At 36.3% G+C, this 23,654-nt stretch overlaps 1 protein-coding gene across 10 annotated transcripts in view; it reads right to left on the reverse strand.

The window, feature by feature from the left end:
• Positions 1–23,654, reverse strand: part of Fryl (FRY like transcription coactivator) — a 233,228-nt gene that overhangs the window by 118,632 nt on the left and 90,942 nt on the right. For all 10 annotated transcript variants that reach the window (XM_071614271.1, XM_071614273.1, XM_071614270.1 and 7 more), the window contains one exon: positions 10,184–10,383. In XM_071614271.1, the coding sequence (XP_071470372.1) occupies positions 10,184–10,303 (120 nt within the window). In that variant the 5' untranslated portion in view covers positions 10,304–10,383. The remainder of the gene's footprint in view (positions 1–10,183; positions 10,384–23,654) is intronic.

Consider the following 23,654-nt stretch of genomic DNA (forward strand, 5'->3'; position numbering starts at 1 on the left):
TGTATACACACACACACACACATATATATATATATATATATATATATATATATTAGTTGTCAATGGACCTTTATTTTATTTATTTATATATGGTGCTGACAATCAACCCCAGGATCTCACACATGCTAGGTAGGCAAGTGCTCTACCACTGAGCCATAGCCCTAGCCCCAAGTTGATTCTTAATGTATAACTTCTGGGATTCAGCGACAATCAGTAACACCATGAGCAAGACACTGTAAGTATTTTATACATGAATGCTTGAATCTTTACTATTTTTTGAAATAATCAAAGTAAACTAAGAACTCAGTCTGTCACGTACCAAGTACATACTTTGTGCCGTACACGTGCCTTTTACAGTTGCTTTTGTACTTTGTTTTTTTGCAGTGCTGGGGATGAAATCCAGGGCCTCTCATGAGCTAGTTAAGCATTGTATCACCAAGCTACTTCCTCAGCCTCTGCATCATTCCTAATTTGATATTATGTGTTTTAACTGTTTTATTAATTTCAAAAATAACCTTACCTTGAATTTATTTGCCAATAATCCTACTGATTTTCTACTTCATTAAATGAGACTTTTAAAAAAATTCCCACTTTTGCCTTTTTAAATTACATGATTGTTCTTTCTAACTCAGTAATTTTCTAATTAATCTAAAAAGATTAAAAGCAATCTGTTAAGTTGCCATACCTGTTTTTGTTAATATATATTAATTTCCAATAATATTAATGTTACATATTTAGAATAATATCATTGGTCTACAAAAACTAGATATTATACATCAACAAGGAGCTTTTCTTTTAAAGACTCTGCTAGTTCAATTTTTTAAAAAATTTGACAACCTAAAATATAAGGCAAAAGGTATATTTTAGAAGTCTGTTAACCAGTTAATTAATAAAAAATGCTATATGATGTTTTCCTCCTGGTCAGGGATTATGATAGTTGTACCTACATTTTGTGAATTATATGTTTTAACACACAAAGAACTGTGATTTTCTCTTCCATTTTTTTCTTGCTTCATTTCCACTGTGTACAATATTATTTAAGAACCAGGCACTTTCACGTGTTGGGGATATGATGGTAAGCAAAGCAAGAGAGTTTCTGCCTACTATGAGCTTTAAAAGGAAAACAGGGTTTGGGAAACATGGCTCACAGCAGAGTACATGGCTAGCCAGTGTGAGGTCCTGGGATCCATCCCCAGCACTACAAAAAAATAAATAATAAATGTAAGAGTCTGTAAACAAGTCTGGATGGCGTCTGGCATTTTGCCAGAGGGAGTGGTTTGTGAAATAATGCCAGTGAGCCATTAAGTGTGGAGATTCCTTATTGGTTGACTGCTGTATCTAGTTTATGCTAATTAAGATAAGCTGTGTGGAATGTATAAATACCGCTCCTGTCCTACAATAAATGGCTCCTACTCCTGCTGTATCAATCTACACAAGTTGCTCCTCATCCCCCCCCCCCCGCCCCCGTTATTTTGCTGCAGCCGGACTGCGGCAAATAAACATAGACATTAACTGAATAATCATATCAATATATAAATATAAACTGAGGAGAGTGCTGTCAAGGAAAAATATAGCATTCTCTGAGATTACCACCTAAAGATTTATCTAGCTGAGATGGTTATTTTTTTAGGTGTCAATGAGGCTGGATGAACAGATCCCCAGAGCTGGTAAAGCATTATTTCTAGGAATGCCTGGGAAGGTGCTCCCGGAAGGAAGGAAGAATGGCCCTTACCTAAGTGGAAGGATATCATTCAATTGGCAGAGAGCCAACTAAATTTAGAAAAAATTTATGAAGCTTTTCTATGCAGTAGTGTTCAAATCTCCTCTCATTTATGACCATTCTTTATTTAAAAAAAAAAATCACAAATGTATTTGCCACTGAAATACATTTCAGTATTTCAGTGGCAAATTCCCAATCTGTCAGAGAATCATGTTTCTAACTAATTTAAATGGGGTCAGAAAAAACACCAGAACACATGGCACTTTAATTTCTTAGCAGGAAGTTTTTGGTATGTCCTTAGCACTTTGCCCCTCAGAGGCTAAGCACACTTCAGTAGTTTTCTTGCAGAATAAGACTTTTATCTGTAAAACCAAACTACACCCCATTCATGTACTACCTGGTGATTCTGTACAATTATATATCTTGCACAATCAATTACTTCTAAAATTTAAGTAAAACAGCTAGTAATTTCCTTAGTAAGTCCTGTAAAACACTATTTCTAAAAGCAGGGACCAAGCCAGGAGTGGTGACAAACACCTGAAGTCCTGGCTACTCAGAGGCCGAGACAGGAGGACCACTTAAGCCTAGGAGTTAGACTGGGTAACACAGCAAAACTCCATCTCATAATAATAAGCAAAGTTTGAAAAATATTAAGCTTTTAAAGGGATTTTAGTATTGTAATTTCAGCTGGGTACCCAAGGTAGAATTGGGAGATACAGCAAGGGGTTTCTCCCCAACTTAGTTGACTTATTCAACATTTACAGTGAAGAGGGGGATCAAATCTAAAAAAATTTAATAACCATACAGAAGAAAAAAAGAGAATGATAATCTTTTCAGAAACACACAGTTGCCTTATATTTAACTTTTTTTTTTTTAATGTCTCCACAAACCCACACTTCCTCAAAGCTTTCTAAAGATTTGACATCTAAACAGAGCTTTTCCTGAAGGAGATGACCTATTTTTTCCATAATTAAGAAGTCAGAAATAATTTTTGAATGAAAAGGCTACTCACATTACTAATACAAAAACATGAAATAAATGGACTGTATTAAAAATAAATTACTAACCAAGGACTTTGTATTAACCTCTAAGTTTGATTATAATGTGTTTGAGGATGTCCTAATTGTTGTTCAGGAAGATAAATGGTAGATCCCTCTTATCTGTGAGAGATGTGTTCCAAGATGCCAGAAACCCTGGAGAGGATTAACCCCTAAATATGCTATGCTTTTTCCTATATGTATGGACTGTGTATAGACTAAGTTTACACTACAGTAAATACACTATTTTTTTCCTATGTCAAAATCAATGTATATTAGGCACAGTAACAGATTAATAATGAAATAGACCAATTAACAATATATCATAATAAAAGCTATATAAAATTTATGAATTATTTCTGGAATTTTCCCTTTAATGTCTTTGGCTCACAGTTGACCTTTAGTAACTGAAACCACAGGGAGGACCATTGTACTGTCTTTCAATTATGTGAGTATTCTAAAAAAATAAGCCTTTCAAAATGTTTTATCCTAAGCAACCCCATTATCACAAATAGCTAAAAAAGTACATAAATTAGTATCTATATTCACACATACATAAATGTCAACACTATGTACTAAATTGTTAATGTTAGCAATTTTTTTCACAATAGCCTCAAATTTGGGTGTAGAACTATCAATAGACTGGCTTAAAAATGATCATCGTACCTTCATTTATTGAAATAATATTCAACTGTTGGAAAGAATGAAACAAGGGCTGGGCATGTAGCTCAGTGATACATTATCTGCCTAGCGTGGATGAGGCCCTGGGTTTAAGCCTCATTTACTACAAAAAAAAAAAAAAAAAAAAAAGGAAAGAAAAGGAGAGAGGGGGAGGGAAGGAGGGAGGGAAAAGAAAAGGAAAAAAAAGTGAGACAAATTTATATGGGCTAATATACAATCACCACCAATATAAAGTAAAAATATTTAGGTATAGAAAAAAATATAGATATATTACACACATTTGTATGTGTTTCTTTTAAAGGTGACAGGAGCTACAGAGATGGATAAATAAAAGACATGAAAAAACTGCAGACTAAAAACTGTTGACAGTGTTTAGCTTGATTCATAGTAGAAAAGACATTTTTATTACATAACCTTTAGAACTATTTCCACTTTTCATAATATAAAAATTAATAATGATTCTAAGATCCATAATTCTTTATGTTGTAATTTGATTCTACAACTTCTGTATATGTTCAGACTACTAACAACACCAAGTCCCTCCTGAGGAAAGCAAGAGAATTTACTGAAAAGATTTTGATGGCATGATAACAGTAAGCCTGAAATATTTCAATAATCTCCGATTAAAGATGGCAAGCTGAACACAGAGACTACATTCTCCCCTAAATCCCCACTAAGATGATAACAAAATAACTTTCACAGGAGTTAAAACCAAAAGGACAAGTGAGTGGGAGATGAGGTAAAAAGCCACACAAACAACAGGGATTCTTTAGTAGGCAAGAGGGAGAGTCAGATGTGTGCTCCTTCAGTCAGCAGGCATTCACCCAAATTTTTACTGAGTGTGTAGTATGCCAAGCACTGTTCAGCTCCAAGATCCAGCCCTGAACAAGATGGAAAACTCCCTGCCCTTGTGGGGCTGAGAGTCTACAGTATCTTAGACTTAGAAGAGGAAGGTGGAATGGGGTCGAAGATTTGAGATGTCCATGGAGAAAATGACACTGGAACAGAAGCACAGGGAAGCGAGCCTTCCACACCCTTCAGAGAGTGATGGTGGGTAACCCAGCGGATGCTGTGAGACTCCCAGGAGGCTCAGGAATTGGAAACCTTGGGTACTCTGGAAGTACAGCTAAAGTAAGGATAAAAATAAGAAGGTCTGTTAAGATTGTTTTAAAAAGATTATATAAGAAAGATTAAGACTCTTCCTTCTCTACCTTCTCCTACCTCCTGAGAAAGGTGACCATCCCTTCTCTTGCCCTCCGAAGAACGGTCTTTCTTTAGAAAGGGCAAGATAGATGCTGACTAGGGGATGTGGCAGATGGAGATGGGTATAATACCAAAGATAGAGTAAGTAAAACTTCATATACCAAATAGCAAAACCCCAGTGATCTTCTGTCTCTAACTCCCCATTACAATAGCAGCCAAAGACCAATCTCTCCCATTCAGGATCCTGCAGGAGCAGCCTGATTAGACCCTGGACAAAGATCTGACATTGATGGTCCACACGATTATACACCAAAGACCACAGTCAAAAAGGCTCTTCCAAGTACATGGGTTTTCAATCAGTTGTTTAGCACCTCATTTTAAAAATATAACATGTTAAAATAAACATTAAAGGAGGAGGCAAAACTAATAAGAAAATGCAGTTTGGAGCAAATAGATCAGACCAAAAAAAAAAAAAAAAAAGAAACACTTTTTAATATATATTATATGTATGTGTATACATATATACACACATATATATTATTCAATATTCTCAAAAAACAATGGAAATTGTACTTTTTTTTTTTTTTTTTTTTTTTTTGGTGCTGGGGATTGAACCTAGTCCTTGTCATGAAATTATAGAGCTTAAAAAAATGCTGGGCTTAAACCACATACATAAGGTCCAAATCAGGCGATGACTGGTTAAAGCTTTTTTTCTATCTTCTTTTCTAGTCACTTGCAATCTAAAAGATTAACAGGTGTGCTTGGTTATCCCTGGCTCATTACCCAAGACTGATCCATCTCCTTTCAAAAAGGAAGAAAGAAACCTAAAATACTGGATTGCATAGTGTGCAAGCTGCAATTTCAATCAATGACTGCCCTTCCTGAATGTTCCTCCAAAAATGAAAATGAAATTGTTAGTAAAAATCAAGCTCAGATAATCCTTGACTCTTTTGGCCTCCTTACCCTCCTTTTTTATTAAGGTTTCTAACATGGGAAATGGAAAAAAAAAAATTTCTCATTATAGTGGCAGATTAAGTTCTTTCAACAAAAGCCATTGACATTTGTGCTTCCAAATGATTCCATAACCTATTGTCCTAACTGACCACGAGGCTTGCTAGCATCCTTATGCTGTTTTCTTTAAAGTGACTCTGTTCTGCTTTGAGAACTCAAGAGTCACTGTGCACAGTTGGTTATTGACTCAGAGTAGAGGATACATTTTAAAATAAATGAAATCACAATAAAAGCATTTGAATCTATAATATAAACACTGTCACAAAATATATTAAATATATCTTCACTACCTTGATGCTCTGACTGCCAACCTACCCACACCTGGATATAAATGAAAACAAAGCAGATCTAGATAAGGAGGAATAATTTACACATACGTGTAATGGGTAAAAATCTGTAAGACAGGATGAGGATTTGGGGGGTTTCCTGGTACGGCAGGGAGAGTAAGCAAGGATGACTCTTCTAAGGGTGATGATGGGGTAGAAACCTCAATGTTCTGGTGGAATCTGCACCACTATTCACCACCATCTTATAATCTCATCTTAAGAGTCTATAGCTGGTATCTCTGAAATGATATTTAATGAATAAATAAAATAGAATCTGCATTGGACTATTCTGAAAGAACTTCTAGAAACTGTTAGAATAATGCATTATGTTTTATTAGAAGAACAAGGGGCACAAATCAGAGCAATATTACTTAAGGCCAAATTCCACTTATAACACAAGCCCTTAACAAACACCTTTTCCAAGTCCCTACCACAATGGGCAGTGTTATAGACACAAAGAAGGGACACCAAGTTCCTGACATCAGGCAACTCAAATCAGAGGAGACAGATAGGTGCTATGATTTAGATATGAGGCATCCCACACACTCATACACAAGACAATGCAAGAACACCCCTTCAGAGGTGAAAGGATTAGATTATAAGAGGTGTAACCTAATAGATGGCTTAATCCACTAATGTGGATTAACTGGGTGGTAACTATAGGCAGATAGGATGTGGCTGGAGGTGGTGGGTCACTGGGGACATGCCTTTGGTGTTTACAGTTTGTCCCTGATGAGCAGAGCTTCCTAGTGGCCATGTCCTGGGCTGCTTTCCTCCACCATACCCTTCGGCTGCTCTGCCTCATCTAGGGCCCATAGTTATTAAATCAGCCTTCTATGAACCGAGACCTCTAAAACTGTGAACCAAATAAACTTTTCCTTCTCTAAAATTGTTCTTGCCAGATCTTTTGGTCACAATAGTAAAAAAGTTGACTAGAACACCACCAGGTAAGCAATTAACCATAATACCTCATAGTCATGATCTGTATGTACACACAAAGACACAGTGTAAGTTCAAATTGCTACATGGTAATTACAGATGCATAATATTTACATTGTATAGATGCAATAGGTAAAACATTTATTTGGCTTGAGGTAGGAACATTGTTAGAGGGAACAAACAGGAAGTTTGGAAGGATGAGTAGAATTTTAAAATTCAGGAGTTAAAAACATTTTAGGGGCTGGGGGCTGTAGTTCAGTGAGAGCAGTTGCCTAGCATATGTGAAGCACTGGGTTCAATCCTCAGCACTATATATATATATATATATATATATATATATATATATATATATATGCTGTCCATCTACAACTACAAAAAAAAATTTAGATTGGGGAAAATAATAAAAACACACACCAGCATAAAAGAATATATAGAAGATGTTTTAAGTATCATAGCATATCAAGATAGGAGAATCAATAGGAAAGGTAGTAGAATACAACAGTTACTAATATGGCATTATGTAAAAATGTGGATGTGTAACTGATGTGATTCTGCAATCTGTATTTGGGGTAAAAATGGGAGTTCATAACCCACTTGAATCTAATGTATGAAATATGATATGTCAAGAACTATGTAATGTTTTGAACAACCAATTAAAAAAAAAAAAAGATAGGAGAATCGTAAGACATCACCCTGACTTTGACAAGACAATGGAGCACCTGGGATGACCTAAAGATGCTAGAACCTTCTTCACAGGAATGACAAGGGACAGAGTTGCCAGAAGCAGAAAGTAGTATTTGTATCACAGACAAAGAAAAGTCGGGTGAGTGAAAAGAAAATGGCACAGTGATGGACACTTCATGGCTAGCTAGAAGCTCCTGCATGCCCTCGGCAGAGCCGCCACCTAATCTAGACAAGGACAGGGCACCGGAAAGGAAAGGAAGGATTTTAAATTGCCATTTATATAGACTCTGTCACATTGGGTAAGCTCAGCCATATTTTCCATTTAATACTTTCACTCTCAAGACCTTTACATTTGGAAATTAAAAATTCCTTTAGGGACATATAATATTTGAGAACTCCTAGGACCACACCACATGGCACTACTAGCAAATATTTTATAAAATTGGCAGTGATTTTAAAATGTGCTGTGCAAGTTGAAAATTGCTGAAGCTGGGGGATAGATGCTGAGCACTTCTTAGACTATAAATCTCTACTTTATGTATTACTGAAATTTCCCATAAGTTTTTAATATACTTTCCCAAAAAAGGGGTTCCCTTTCTCATTGTATGCTGTTTAAATAGACGAGTGTAGCAATTTATCACAATTCAGAGATTATTGAAAAGAAAATTAACATTTTGTAGATTAAGCACATATATAATTAAAACTTATCATTATTTATTCAGGTCTATAAGCTTTTTTGTAAGCCTTATTTATAAACCAGAACTTTATACTGTGCACATATTGCAAAAATACATACAAAATAATCATTATTATTGTAGAAAGCAATCATGGGATGATTTAAATTGAATATAATGATGTCCACAGTTTTGAAATATACATTTGGCTGGTGGTTTTTTAACCCATTATTATGTATTAAAGCCCAGGATGCATTATTTCATAAATGCTTTCTTCAGATTAGTTTCTTCTACTTAATTTTCAGAATTAAGCAGAATTTCTGAGAAACACTGTCAGTAATTTTAAGTCTTTCCACACTAAGAATTTTAAGAGCATGTAAAAACACTTCTTTCACCTTCCCTCTCTCCCTAGGTCACCACCTCTCCTCTACTCCTTCCTTTGAGGAAGCAGACAGCCAATATTAGTACACCTAACTCCCACTCGGCCACTTAATGGCTTTGGACCTCTGACAGCAATGAGCCCTCCAAACCGCATACTGGAAGTGAATGTCTATCCGTCACCCAGTTGTGTGAGGAACAAAAGTTTTAGCTGAGGGCTGGGGTTATAGCTCAGCAGTAGAGCACTTGCCTTGCACTTGTGAGGTACTGGGTTCGATCCATAGCACCACATAAAAAATAAATAAATAAAGATATTTAAAAAGAGTTTCAGCTGGTATGTCCTTCATCTTTACCTCCATTGCCATTAACACTCTTCTAACCTACACTGTGATCCTAGCACACCATATTCCCCGTCCCTTTAAGCCCAAAGAGTAACCTAAACTGCCACCTGTATTTTCAAAGCGCCTTGAACCAAGGTATATTGACAAGCCCAGCCTGTTCTCTTAGTGACCAGACTGCTTTACTTCCAAATCCAATTGCCTCTTTCATTACACTCTGTCTCTCTATAATATCTGGCAATGATATTTCTATTCTATACTCCATTTCCCTTGATATCAGTACCTGCTCTTTGGGGTTTGATACAGATTATGCCCAAATATACAATTTCTAGTCTCCATCTCTTTGTGTTCTGAAGAAGAATTTCCAATCACCAATCAAGGAATTCCACATGGTTAGCTCTCCAGTGAATCAAGTTCAATGCACCAAATTGAAAGATTTCAAACCTAAGAATATTCCTGTGTGCTTTACCCAAGAAAATACATTCCCATCTTTCTTAATACTGCAAAGCATCTTAACCCTTAACTTTCACTTAAAATGCCACTCCTATTTAAATACTTCTCAAGTCCTCTTTGATTACCTGTCAAGTTCTATTGATTCTACTCGTCATTTCTCTCGCTTTCCTCTGCAACTACTTCTGTTTATGCCTTACTTAGTTCACAAACCTTTTCATTCCAATCTGAACTGGATACAATAGCTAAATAGTCTCTGCCGTCACTCTCTGCTTTTCTTATTGTCTGACCATTTTGTCACCTATCATGGGCAGCACTTACAACCGTTCAGAATCTTAACAAAGTATTTCCTTCCTCCTTATCACAGGCTGTCACCACTTAAGAGTCCATCATGTTCCCTAGCTATGCCTCATGTACTATAAGCATAAAAATATAATGACTAGTTTATTATAACTTTGGCTACATTCTTAATGACAACTTGTAGACTATCCTAGAGTTCCTTTATTTACTATTATGTTTTTATCTGGCCTTCATAATTCCCATTGGTCAAGTTTTTGTTGTTGTTGTTGTGCTTGTGGTAATTTATCAAAGTGGATTCTAAAATCATTGCAGGTTTCTGGATCGCCACTCCATTACTTAAACTTTTTTTCCCAGTATATAATTTCCTTCAGAAATTTTGTATTATAATGGTTAATGCAAAAGTCAAGAAAATATTTCAGATTTATAGGTCAGCTCAACTCACCAAGGGTTCAGCCATTACAACTTCAATTTTCTTTTCAGCTTGAACAGCAAATTCTGCAAAGAGGCTCTTGATGACATATTCGCCAGGCTTGACATCCGGGTCAATTGTAATGTTTGACATGATGAGGTTCTTTCTTCCCCAAGTGGAATGAAAGTTGGAAGAAGCACAGTACTTATTCACTTTGCTGACTGGTGCTGAAGCTAAAAGTTAAAGAAACCAAAGAATCCTACATTAGTCATCAGATCAATGAGGCCTCCCATAACAACAGTGCTTAATATGCATCCTGCTCCTTACCCCTCCAAATCCCCAATCTCCATTACCATGCTCCATTTTTCTCTATCACACTTGCCACTTCTAATGTATTGCCTAACATATTCAACGTAGTAATATATCACGTTTACTATGTACTATTTCTCTCTTTACTTTAATGTGAGTACCAATAAAAACAGGGATTCTCTTTTGAGCTTTTTGTCCATGGATGAAGCCCAGGTACCACCAACAATGCCTGGCATACACTAGGTGCACGATAAATAGTTACTGAATGAATGGATGGATTCTAATCAGGTAATCAAGTACAACAAAGGTAATAAAACAGATATGAATAAGTGAAACAAGAATGGTATTAGGGAATTGAAAGACAACTTTGAAAAGCATGTTTATGGAAGGTCTCAATGAAGAAGCTACAAGTGAACCTAGGCCCAAAGATGGAAAAAAGGCAGCAAGCCAAAGCACCAGGAACACAAGTACAAGACTGGACATGTCTGCTTGAGAAGCAAAAAGACAAGGGAAGAAGCTGGGTGAAGGGGGTTGTGAGAGCAGGTCAGAATCATTAGTCAGGATGCAAGTCAGAGGACCCTGCAGGATTTTGTAAAGAAATTGGATTTTGCCAAGTGCGGGGGCACACATGACTCAAGAGGCTGAGGCAGGAGGACTGCAAGTTCACTAAGTTCTTAGCAGACTTAGGGACTTAACTAAGTTGCTTAGAGCCTCACTATCTCATAACAAAAAATGAAAAAGGGTTGGGGATGTGGCTCAGGGGTTAAGCATCCCTGGGTTCAATTCCCAGTACAAAAAATATATGTATTTTTATATTAAGGTGTATTATATGTAATATATAGAATTATGTATATATTATATATATATAATTTTATTTTTAAATGCAGTTAATATTCAATGAGAAAGTGGAAAGCATTAACATACAGAGAGATAGGATCTGAATTCTATAAAGATCTCTCTAGCACCTCTGGAGAATGGTTTGAAGAGGGCAAACACAGGATCAAGGGGTGCCATACAAAAATCCAAGTGAGATGATCCTGGCTTGGCCTGGAGGATGGTGATGGCATAGGACAGAAACAAAAGGAGCGGAGACTTGTCACATGTTAGTGCATTAAATATGGAGGTGAGGGAAAAGAATTAACGACTCACAGGATTCTTATTTGAATCGCTCAAAGGATAGTGGTGCCATCTACTCAAATGGGAATTGTCTTGGTGTTTGGCAAACAGGAAGTAGCACCAGGGCTGGAGGACTAAGAGTACACATCAGAGACAGCTTCACTTGTCTTGACTGACTAAGCAGCCTACCAGTCTATAATTTATCCAGTCACTTCCCTCCTCCAGCCTGATAATATTGACCCTCCCATCTTCTTCCTTCTGCTTATATGACCCCTTTAGGCCTAACACACCTGTGTTCATGGAAATTGATAAGTTTCTACTTCTCTACCTCAACCTGATCTTTAGTGACGGTTTTTCTCCACTTAAGTATGCCCTATAAGTAACCCCATCCTTCAAAAGGGAGCAGAACACAATCAGCACAAACATAGTATGTGAAAATATAAAACCTGTTCAAAATCTCAAAATTACTGCCAACTGTTAATATTGTATCTAAAAATAAATATCTTTGTATCAGAACATGTCAAAATACATTATGTATTGTATTCTAGAATAAAAATTGTATAATAAAAACAATGCAAAACAAAAATTCACAGTCCTTTAAACACAGTGACCATTATTTCAAACAATGACCTGTTTGTTTATTCTGTGTCATGATCCAACATTGTGTATTATCAAAGAGGGAATCTATTAACAAATGTCATTGTGAAATAAAGCTCTTAAAATTTTTTTAAAAATTAGTTTGGGTCATTAAGAATACTAAAAATGACATCCCAACCCCCCCTTTTTTACTTCCTTAAAAATTACACATAAGCAAATATTACTAGGTATTATAACTGGATACTTTAGAAATTTGCCAACAGAACCAGAAGTTTCAGAAAAACTTTGTGTTACTTTCCCAGATAAAAACATTTCAAATTTGAAAACTCAAAATTTTATTAAAAACAAATGTGTTAATCAAATAAGATAAAGTAATTTAATTCAATTATATTTCTTAGTGGGTGTTTAATAAATGTTTGTTTGTTATATTTATTATTATAAGAAAGTTACAGTGAACATATTTATTGATTGAAATTTCAGGCCATAAGACAATCTTATCTCAGGCACATGGGACTATAAATCATTTTTATAACCTAATTAACAGAATGCTATACAAACATCTGAAGTGATATTATTAAAAAGAAATATATTGACTAGCATGGGAAAGTGTTCAAAGTACAGTGTTAACTGCAAAAAGACTATAAGAGTATGCATACAAAACCAAAATAAAATTAGAAGGCAGGAAAGCCTACTTGCAGCCTATAATAAATCACAGTTAACCACTTTTACCTCCAACCACAAAACTAATGAAATCAATGAGAAAAAGACCAATGCCCACCCCCAACTAAAAACAGGATAAAAGTTAGAAGCAAAAATCAAACTCAAATAAATAGAATAATAATATTGGAGGTCAAAAAATACAAAGCATTTAAGCTCACTAATATTCTAAAACCAAGCAAATCTTTACCCCTCACACATCAGATAGAGCACTAATCACTGGGGTATATAAACAACTCAAAAAGCTAGACACCAAAAAAACAAATAATAATAAATAAAAAATAATAATAAAAAAATCAATAAATGGGCCAAGGACTCGAACAGACACTTCTCAGAAGATGATGTACAATCAATCAACAAACATATGAAAAAATGTTCATCATCACTAGCAATTAGAGAAATGCAAATCAAAACTACTCTAAGATTTCATCTCACTCCAGTCAGAATGGCAGTTATTATGCATACAAATAACAATAAGTGTTGGCGAGGATGTAGAGGGAAAGGTTCACTCATACACCGATGGTGGGACTGCAAATTGGTGCAGCCAATATGGAAAGCAGTATGGAGATTTCTTAGAAAATTGGGAATGGAACCACCTTTGACCCTGCTATCCCTCTCCTCCATCTATATACCCAAAGGACTTAAAAACAGCATATTACAGGGACACAGCCGCATCAATTTTTATAGCAGCACAATTCACAATAGCTAAACTGTGGAGCCAACCTAGATGCCCTTCAATAGATGAATGGATTAAAAAATGTGGCATATATATATATATATATATATATATATATATATATATATATACACAAAATGGAATATTACTCAGCAATAAAAGAGAATAAAATCATAGCATTTGCAGGTAAATGGATGGAGTTAGAGAAGATAATACTAAGTGAAGTTAGCCAATCCCAAAAAACCAAATGCCAAATGTTTTCTTTGATATAAGGAAACTGATTCATAGTGGGATAGGGAGGGAGAGCATGGGAGGAATAGACGAACTCTAGATAGGGCAGAGGGATGGGAGGGGAAGGGAGGGGCCATGGGATTAGAAATGATGGTGGAATGTGATGGTCATCATTATCCAAAGTACATGTATGAGGACACGAATTGGTGTGAGTATACTAAGTATACAACCAGAGATATGAAAAATTGAGCTCTCTATATATTATAATGCATTCCACTGTTATATATAAATTAAAAAAATATTCTAAAACCAAATAGGAATTAGATTATCTTCCCTTTCATGCTACTCATCTTGGAAAATATATGTGGATTTTTTTCACATTCTGCTAATATTGAAGATGCCCACTCTAAGCACGAAGAAGAAAGCAAGTTTTCACACAACAATATTAACTTGATGACACTTGACTGCTTGAATTAAATATTTATAATGTTAAGTAGTAGAATTTCTCTGCATGCTATTATAAAATACTGAAACTTTTGTCAGCTTATAAGGGAATAAGACATAAATATGAAAATATAATTCTTTAGAACACAATTCAGGCTTTGAATTACAAATAGTAAAAACCTAATATCATATTCAAGCTTCTTGGGATATAAATCTACTAAGCTCTAACTGCCAATAATAGGAATAAAGCAAGCCCTGAATATTTAAAATTCCAACATTTCTATTATTTGTCTTATATCAAGTGTAACTAAAAGTTAAATATTAATATTTCTAGATGGCTTACTCTTGCTATAGCATTGTGCTTATTTGACATTTATTATTATCTCATGTTCAAAGAACTTCTGTGTTCTTACAAAATAAATTTAAATTTGGTCAAGAAGAAGAGACAAGTAAGAAGTGACATAATCCTTAAAATGATATGCTTGGGGTCATTATTGTAATGGATTTCAGCCCCCTCATTTCTGTCCCTACTATATTATTATGTACAACCTTCCAAATAGTATCATCCTTCAAAATGCATGAGATTCTCAACAAGTTGGGTGTTTTGGAATCTCACAGGTTGATATGACCTTGGCAGAGTCTATGAAAGCTGCCTCTTGCTCCCTCTCTCCCAAGAAAAGGTTTTAAGGGAGAAAAATCCCTACACAGTAGTCACAAGACTTCTATATGTACATACATATTACATGCAAATGTTTATGCATCAATTTATACAACACAGAAATATAATAAGTTACCATACAATTGCTTATTACAATAATTACTAATTGTATTGACTAATATGAATCTCGATGACACCTATAAAAGAAAAGGTATAAGGTAAATGGCTTTAGAGCAAGAACAAAAGTAAAAAATGTCTCTGAATATAAAAGGCAAATACAAAATTCTTAGTTTGAAAAGGAAACTTATAGGGCTGGGGCTGTAGCTCAGTGATAAAACACTTGCCTAGCATGTTAAAGCCCCTCAATTTGATCCTCAACAAACACAAAAAACAAAAGAGCAAAAAGCAAACCTACTGCAGATAGTTATGTCATGGTTATAACAAACTGATGCTAAAGTCTGTGGAAAGAAAATGACCTAGAATAGCCAATACAAGACTGATAGAGGAGAATAAAGTCATAGGACTGACACTACCTGACTTTAAGTCTTATTATAAAGCCACAGTAATTAAGACATTGTGTTGTTGGCAAAAGAAGAGACAAACAGATCAATGGAACAGAACAGACAGCCCATAAAATAAACCCACACAAGTAGAGTCAACTGATCTTTGACAAAGGAGCAAAAGCAGTTCAAGGCAGAATGATGACTTTTCACCAATTGTACTGAAACAACTAGGTTTCTACACATAAAAAAAATAAATAAATAAAAGTAAAAGAATCTAGACATACAAATTTCACCTTCCACAAAAATTCACTGAAAACAGATCATAGATTCAAATGTAAATGCAAAATTATAAAATTCATAGGAGATAGGAAAAAATCTAGGTGATCTTGAGTTTAGTGGTGGACTTTTTACACAAACATCAAAACCTAAGAGCATGAAAAAAAAATAGGTTGGAATTTACTAAAGTAAAACCTTCAGCTCTGCGAAAGACAATTTTAAAAGATGAAAAGACAAGCCTACAAAAGACATATCTAATGAGAACTGCTATCCGAAATACATGAAGAACTCTTAAATCTTAACATTAAGAAAAACTCCATTTAAAAATGGGCACATGCTCTGAGCAGACATAAGAAGACATACAGATTAAAAGTTATTAAAAAATACTGCAATGTATTCATGGAATTGCAAACAATGGAAACCACTATATACCTATTAGAATGGCTAAATCCCAAAACACTTAGACCAAATCCTGGTAAGGATGTGAAGGAATACAAAATGGTGGGAATATAAAATGGTACAGTCATTTTGAAGACAGTTCAGTCACTTCTTATAAAACTAAACATAATTCTTACCAAACAGTCCAGCAATTCTACTCTTTGGTCTTTAACTAAAGGAAATGAAAAACTTAGCCACACAAAACCCTGCCTACAGATGTTTTTAGCAACTTTACTCGTAATTGCCAAAACATGGAAGCAATCAAAAAGTCCTTCAATAGGTGGGTGTGTACATCCAGAAAAGAGAGTATCATTCAGCGCTAAAAAGAAATTAGCTATCAAGCCATGAAAAGATGGAGGAGCCAGACATGATGCCCTCAAACTCCAGTGACTTGGAAGGCTGAGGAAGGAAGATCACAAGTTTGAGATTAGCCTGAGCGACCTAGACTCAGGCTAAGTGGTGGGCTTAATTTTAAGGCAGTGAAAAACCACTTTGTATGATACTATGATTGTCATTATACACCTGTCAAAACCTATAAAATACATAACACAGTGAACCCTAATGTGAACTATGGACTATGTATATTAACAGTATTTCATCAGTGGTAGCAAATATACCCCAAAATTAACAGGGAAGGTTGAGGGGAGGGATATACAGGAACTCTTTGTACTTTCTACTCAATTTTTCTGTAAGCTTAAAACTGCTCAAAAAATTCATTAATTTAAAAAACAAGAAAGAAAAAGCAAGCCTATCTATCCCTGTCAACCAGAACCAAAAGTGCCTGGAAGAGTCAAAGCAACAAAATGCTCAAGATTAAATAAGAAAGTACCTGGAACAAGATCAAAGACAGGAAACAGTTTCTAAGTCAATTAAAAATATAATTTCAGCCACATACCTGTAATCCCAGAGACTCAAGAGGCTGAGGCAAGAGGATTCCAAGTTCCAAGCCAGTCTTGGCAATAGATAGATAGATAGATAGATAGATAGATAGATAGATAGATAGATAGATAGATAGAGGGCTGTGGATGTGGCTCTGTGGTAGAGTACCCCTGGTTCAGTCCCCAGTATTGAAGGAAAGAAGGGAGGGAGGGAGGAGGGAAGGAAGGAAAGAAGGAGGGAAGGGTGGGTGTAGGGGGAAGAAATCAAAAGTACCCACCAGTTTATACGTTTATGGGTCAAAGGAGAGACAAAGGAAGCAATATCGTATTTCAGGTGAGGTCAGGTAGACTGATACACTTTTCAACAAACTATCCAGAGGAAAACTGCACATCTGAAAACCCTTGTATGTAAAGAAGAAAAAAGGACATGTGTGCTGTGTGTGTTAAGTGGTACACTATGAAAACATCCTTTGACTTCAAATGCACAAACATGGCTTATTGAGAGCAGAAAATGGGCTGTCAGGTAAGGGATAGCTCAAAATTTCTTCATGTTAGTAAAAAGCAAAACAAGCACTGTTTATTTCTTAATCAAGCATGATGGCATTTCATCCTAACAAATCTTATTTACCTCTGTTGGTAAATGGCTCTCTAAAAAGTGTCCCAATTTGTAGCATTTGCCAATATCCATCATATAAATATTCCTGCCACAACTGATTAGAAGTCACCAATGGTTGAACAACCAGTGTGTTAAAGTCTTGGTAGAAACTAGATTTAAAAAAAAAAAAAAAAAAAACAGTACTTGTAGTAATTTTCCATATATGATGAGGAAACTGACTCCATGTTAATATTACTGACAACTGGGAGCAGAGGTGCTGGAATATGAACTCAGGTACTATTGTGCTGTTTTGTTGTTTTGTTTTGTTTCGGTAGGGGAGTTCTGGGGATTGGACCCAAGGGTGCTTTACCACTGAGTTAAGTCCTCAGCCCTTTTTATTTTGAGGTAGGATCGCACTAAGTTGCTTAGGCCCTATCCAGGTTGGTAAGGCTGGCCTCTTGTGATCCTTCTGTCTCAGCCTCCTGAGTCATTGGATTACAGGCCTGTGCCACCATGCCAGCTCAGATACTGGTTTCTACCAACTTTCACTCAGAAAGTTGATTTATTTCCTCCAAAACTGCCAAATTACAATGTACCCTTTTCTTCTTTTAAGGTCCAGATTCTTAATATACTACTTGCCTAGAGTAAGTACTTACAAACTCAGATATTTTGGTTGTACCTTCTAACTGATGTGCATAAAAGAGACTAAACAGAAAAGACTTCCCTGCTTTGATTAGACAAACATTTACCTGTATTTTCTTTTAACTCTTGTTAGTTTCACTTCATTCAATTTAATTCTGTTTTCTAACTGGAGTTTATTTGGGCTACTGATATAAAGATTTTATTTATTTTTTCCCCAATATTTAACCAATTCCTTTGGGTCATTTACTGAAATTCTATCATGAACTAAATCCATACTCAAATATACTTTCTGGGCTTTCTGTTCAGCTAATTAACAGTCTGTTTCTGCATCAGTACCACATTTTTAATTATTGCTATTTTTTAATAGGTTTTATTACCTGTTGGCACAAAATAATATTCCTGTTTACAGAATATCTCAGCTGCTGTCACTTATTCTCCCAAGCTCACACATATCTCCACACATTAATCTAACCAAAACCAGCATCTAATGTTAAGACTCCTTGAGTAGAAGCTGGCTCACCCTCAACTGACTCATCTTTTGGGTACCCAAAGAAAAATGTATCCTTTCCTTCACAGAACATCTATCTAAATCTACTAATCCTATTTCTAAGTACTTTGCTTCTGCTTTGTGTGAATAAAATCATTTCCCCTCACTATTCAGTTTTATGTTTTTGCTTCTGGTTCAATTGAAATGGATAGAAAAATTTAAACTTCTGCTTGTTCTCTGAACAGCTGTTTCTAAATGTTTATTTATCCTAATCTAAACTCTTCTGACTAAAAATGATTTCTAAACACAGAAGTCCTATGACATCTTTGGCACATGTTCAATGCTTTCTTACTTGATGCACACTACAGAAATATCACTATAAAGCTTAAAAAAAAAAGGACCTATCTTTTAAATAATCCATTATTCACTCAGCCAGAGAATCCCTGTTATTATTATTTTCTTAAAAACATTTCTGTTACTCTTTGGAAGCTCAGCTTAAAATCTATTCTAAAAACCCAGAGATCATGTGGCATTTTTAAAATGTGCATAGGCCTGGGAGTCAGAAGATAAGGACCCTAGACTTGTCTGTCTTGGCTACTTACTAGCCTTATAATCTTGCTAAAGTAATTTCACCCCTTTTGTTTCCCATGTAGCAAATGAACACATTGAATTAAATGTCAGTGAGGGGTATGTATCAGAAACAACAAGATGTTATTTTCATTGTTGTTCTCTACTCTTTCTCCCATAAAAAGATTATTTGCTGGTTAAAAATTGATCTTTCTCCTGCAGCTGGACATCAGGTTGGGGATTAGCACTGGACAGCCCTGAAGTGAGAATCAGCACACCAAATCCAAGAAGACCTCACCAGCAAACACAACTGGGTCCAGGGTCTGGGGAAAAGTTCACAACCGCAAACGGATTTGTATTCATGTTCTCTGACTCCTAAGCAGCAGATCGAAGTCTAAAAAGATGGGCTGGGCCCCCCTGAGGCTAGGGTTATAGAAGGGTTTCCTCCTAGTACCTTAACAGGCTGCTAGCCCAGAGAGGCTGGGGCTGCTTTCCCTTCCATCTTTCTTGGAGTTACTGCTTACAATATTGTAGCAGCCTGACCCACAATTACCAATGCACACCTAATGGTATCTAGCCATCACAGACAAGGAAAACAAATGCAACATTTAGTCAATACCAGCAACAAATATCAGGATAGGTACTATGGTTTGGAGGTTGAACACTCCCAAAGGCCCATGTGTTGAAGGCTTGGTTCCCATGGTGGTGCTGCTGAGAGGTGGACCTTTAAGAGGGCCCTAGGAACAAATTTTTACCCCTCACACATCAGATAGAGCACTAATCTCTAGGATATATTAAAAAAAAAAAAAAAAACACTCAAAAAGCTAAGCACCAAAACAACAAATAACTTAATCAACAAATGGGCCAAGGACCTGAACAGATACTTCTCAGAAGCGATATACAATCAATCAACAAATATATGAAAAAATGTTCATCATCTCTAGCAATTAGAGAAATGCAAATCAAAGCTACTCTAAGATCATCTCACTCCAGTCAGAATGGCAGCTATTATGAAGAGAAACAACAATAAGTGTTGGCGAGGATGTGGGGAAAAAGGTACACTCATACATTGCTGGTGGGACTGCAAATTGGTGCAGCCAATATGGAAAGCAGTACGGAGATTCCTTGGAAATCTGGAAATGGAACCACAATTTGACCCAGCTATCCCACTCCTTGGTCTATACCCAAAGGACTTAAAAACGGCATACTACAGGGACATAGCCACATCAATGTTTATAGCAGCACAATTCACAATAGCTAAACTGTGGAACCAACCTAGATGCCCTTCAATAGATGAATGGATTAAAAAAAAAAAAAAACATGTGGCATATATACACAATGGAATTTTACTTGGCAATAAAAAAAAAATAAAATCATGGCATTTGCAGATAAATGGATGGCATTGGAGAAGATAATACTAAGTGAAGTTAGCTAATCCCCAAAAAACAAATGCCGAATGTTTTCTCTGAGATAAGGAGGCTGACTCATAGTGGGGCAGGGAGGGGGAACATGGGAGGAATAGATGAATTATAGATAGGGCAGAGGGATGGGAGGGAAAAGGAGGGGACAGGGGATTAGCAAGGATGGTGGAATGTGATAGACATCATTATCCAAAGTTCATGTATGAAAACACGAATTGGTGTAAACATACTTTATATATAAACAGATATGAAAAATTGTGCTGTATATGTGTAATAAGAATTGTAATGCATTCCACTGTCATTTATTTTTTAAAAAAATCAATTAAAAAAAAAAGAAGAGGGTCCTTGTGGGAGATCCTTAGGTCACTGGGGTAGTACTCCAAAAGGGTAGGACCCTGGCCCATTTCTCTTCTTTTGGATCCCTGCCATTGCCAACACTCCCACCAAACACCTAAAAGCAATGGGTCTGCCCAATCGTGGACTGGAGCCTCTAAATAAACCTTTTCTCTTCATAAGGTTATTATCTCAGGGATTTTGTTATGGTGATAGAAAGCTGATCAACACAGAAAATTGGTACTCAAGAGTAGGATGGTCTGTGCCATACTATATACCTAATGATACAGAAAAGCCACTGGAATTGGTTTAGGTGAAAAACAAAAGAGTTTGGAGGAGAAAGGTAGGGGGAAAATCTCAAATGTTGAATGGAACTTAACAGGCAATTCTGATGGGGGGCTCAGAAGACCAAAATGCTGATAGAAATACTAATAGTAAACGCTGCACTGATAATTTCAGATGAAACTGAGGGTTCTGGGAAATGGACTAATGGCTCTCCTTGTTATGCCATGGCAAAGAATTTGTCTGCATTTTTTCCATATCCTGATACTCTGTGGGAAATTAAACTTAAAGGTGATGGGCTAATTTACCTGCCAGCACAGCATTCAGGTTATCACACAGGTATTACTGGCTGCTTTTAGTCAGTTTTATAGTGAGAATCAGAAACAAAATGGAGCAAAAAAACATTTGGAAAAATTATAGCCTGGTCAGAAATGTAGCATGTGTTAAGAAGTGGCCAAGAAGAGTACAACTACTAGTACTGCTACAAAGAAGCCACTGCTTTGCATCAGGACAGTCAGAAAGATGCATCCCCAAAATAAGAAAGTAAATTGCCATCACAGGCACAGAAATGCAAAAATGCAAATTTGTTCCAGAGACTTTCCTGGGCAGAATTGTTACAGAATACACCTCCACATCCCCCAGTGCACTCTTGTTTAGCTGGCAAAGTGTTCCAAGGCTCCTGCAGCCATGGTTCAAGTAGGCCCAGGAACAGCTTGTGCAGGCAGCAGACCTGGGCATCAGTCATGTGTTGCTGGTTTTGTAGGTGTGCAGAATGCAAGAGTCACAGGGTCATGGCAGCTTCACAGAGATTTACGAGGAAAGACTTAAAGGACAGATAGTGTGTTACAGGGTTGAAATCCTCTGGCAGGGCGATGCCCAGAGTTGTGGGAATGAAGCCAAAGCTACAGAGAAGGCCCCCAAAAGGCAGAAGTGTTGTGTCAGCAATGCACAACACACACCAAAGGAAGACGCAGGCAGCCTGCAAACCTGCCTCAAACAGGCTGCGCAGGCTACATGGAGTGGGCTGTCAAAGCCCTTGGAAACCTACCTCTTCCACCTCTGCCTCTATGTACTCCAGAGTCTGGACATAAAGCTTTAGCATTCAGTGTGTGCCCTGGTGGAATTCAGACTTGCTTTGAGCTGATCCAACCTTATTATTATTATAGGAATGTTTACCTGTGCCATTCTCACCACCGCCATCTTGGAAGTTCCCTTATATTTATTTATTTATTTATTCAGGAGGTCAGTCATGGTTACATTTGACTTGAGTTTCATAGGTAACTTTGGACTTAAACTTTTGAGCAAAGCTGAAACAATCTGGAGACACACAGATGGACTAAATGCATTTTACTTGTAAAAAGGACATAAATCTTTGTTTCTAGGGGCAGAATGCCATAGTTCGGAGGTTAAATGTTTTACAAGGTCCAGGTGTTAAAGGTTTGGTCCCCACTGTGGTATTGAGAAGTGCTGAGGACTTTTTAGGAGTCCTTGTCTTGTAGGGGTCTTTAGGTCACTGGGGTCGTGGCAATCCAATCTCTTCCTCTTTTGCTTCCTGGCTATGAGGTAAGCACTTGGGCTCTGTCATGTTTCCTGGCACCCCCATCAGAGGCCTAAAAATGATGGGTCTGCTCAGTCATGGACTAGAACCACTAAAATTATCAGCCAAAAGAAGACTTTTCTCTTTATAAGTTGATTATCTCAGGTATTTTGTTATAGTGATAAAAAGCTAAAATAGGTTTCAAAACACCAAACCTATTTCAATTAAAATGGAAACTAAACAAAGATGCTGATTCTTACCTTATCACTTCACATTATAGAGAATATAAGTGCAATAATACACAAAATTTAAATCATTGTTAGAGATATTAAAAAAGAGACTTCCTATACCAAAATACTAATTATCACCTGGAAATGAAAATAGGCTTCCATTCACAAATACAAAATAGGTCAGGATAAATTTGGTAAGAAAAGCATAGGACTTACATGGAGGAAACTACAAGGATTTCTTAAAGGACAAAGAAGAAGACCTGAATACATGGAAAGATGTGTAGATGGGAAAACTTACAAGAGTCAATTGTCACAAAATTAATATGTTAATTAGCATAATTCAAATTAAAATTTTGATACAGCATTATTTAGATTGCACAGAACTATATTAGAGTATACTCAGAGGAATAAACAACAAAGATATGCCACAAAACCTACTTTTTAAAAGCACAAAGAATACTTTCTAAATCAGAGGAAACTGTAACTTTAATCACAAAACAGCTATAATCAAAATATCATGGGGCTGGGGATGTGGCTCAAGTGGTAGCGCGCTCGTCTGGCATGCGT

Source organism: Marmota flaviventris, chromosome 7, assembly GCF_047511675.1.
Source record: "Marmota flaviventris isolate mMarFla1 chromosome 7, mMarFla1.hap1, whole genome shotgun sequence".
Lineage (NCBI taxonomy): Eukaryota > Metazoa > Chordata > Mammalia > Rodentia > Sciuridae > Marmota > Marmota flaviventris.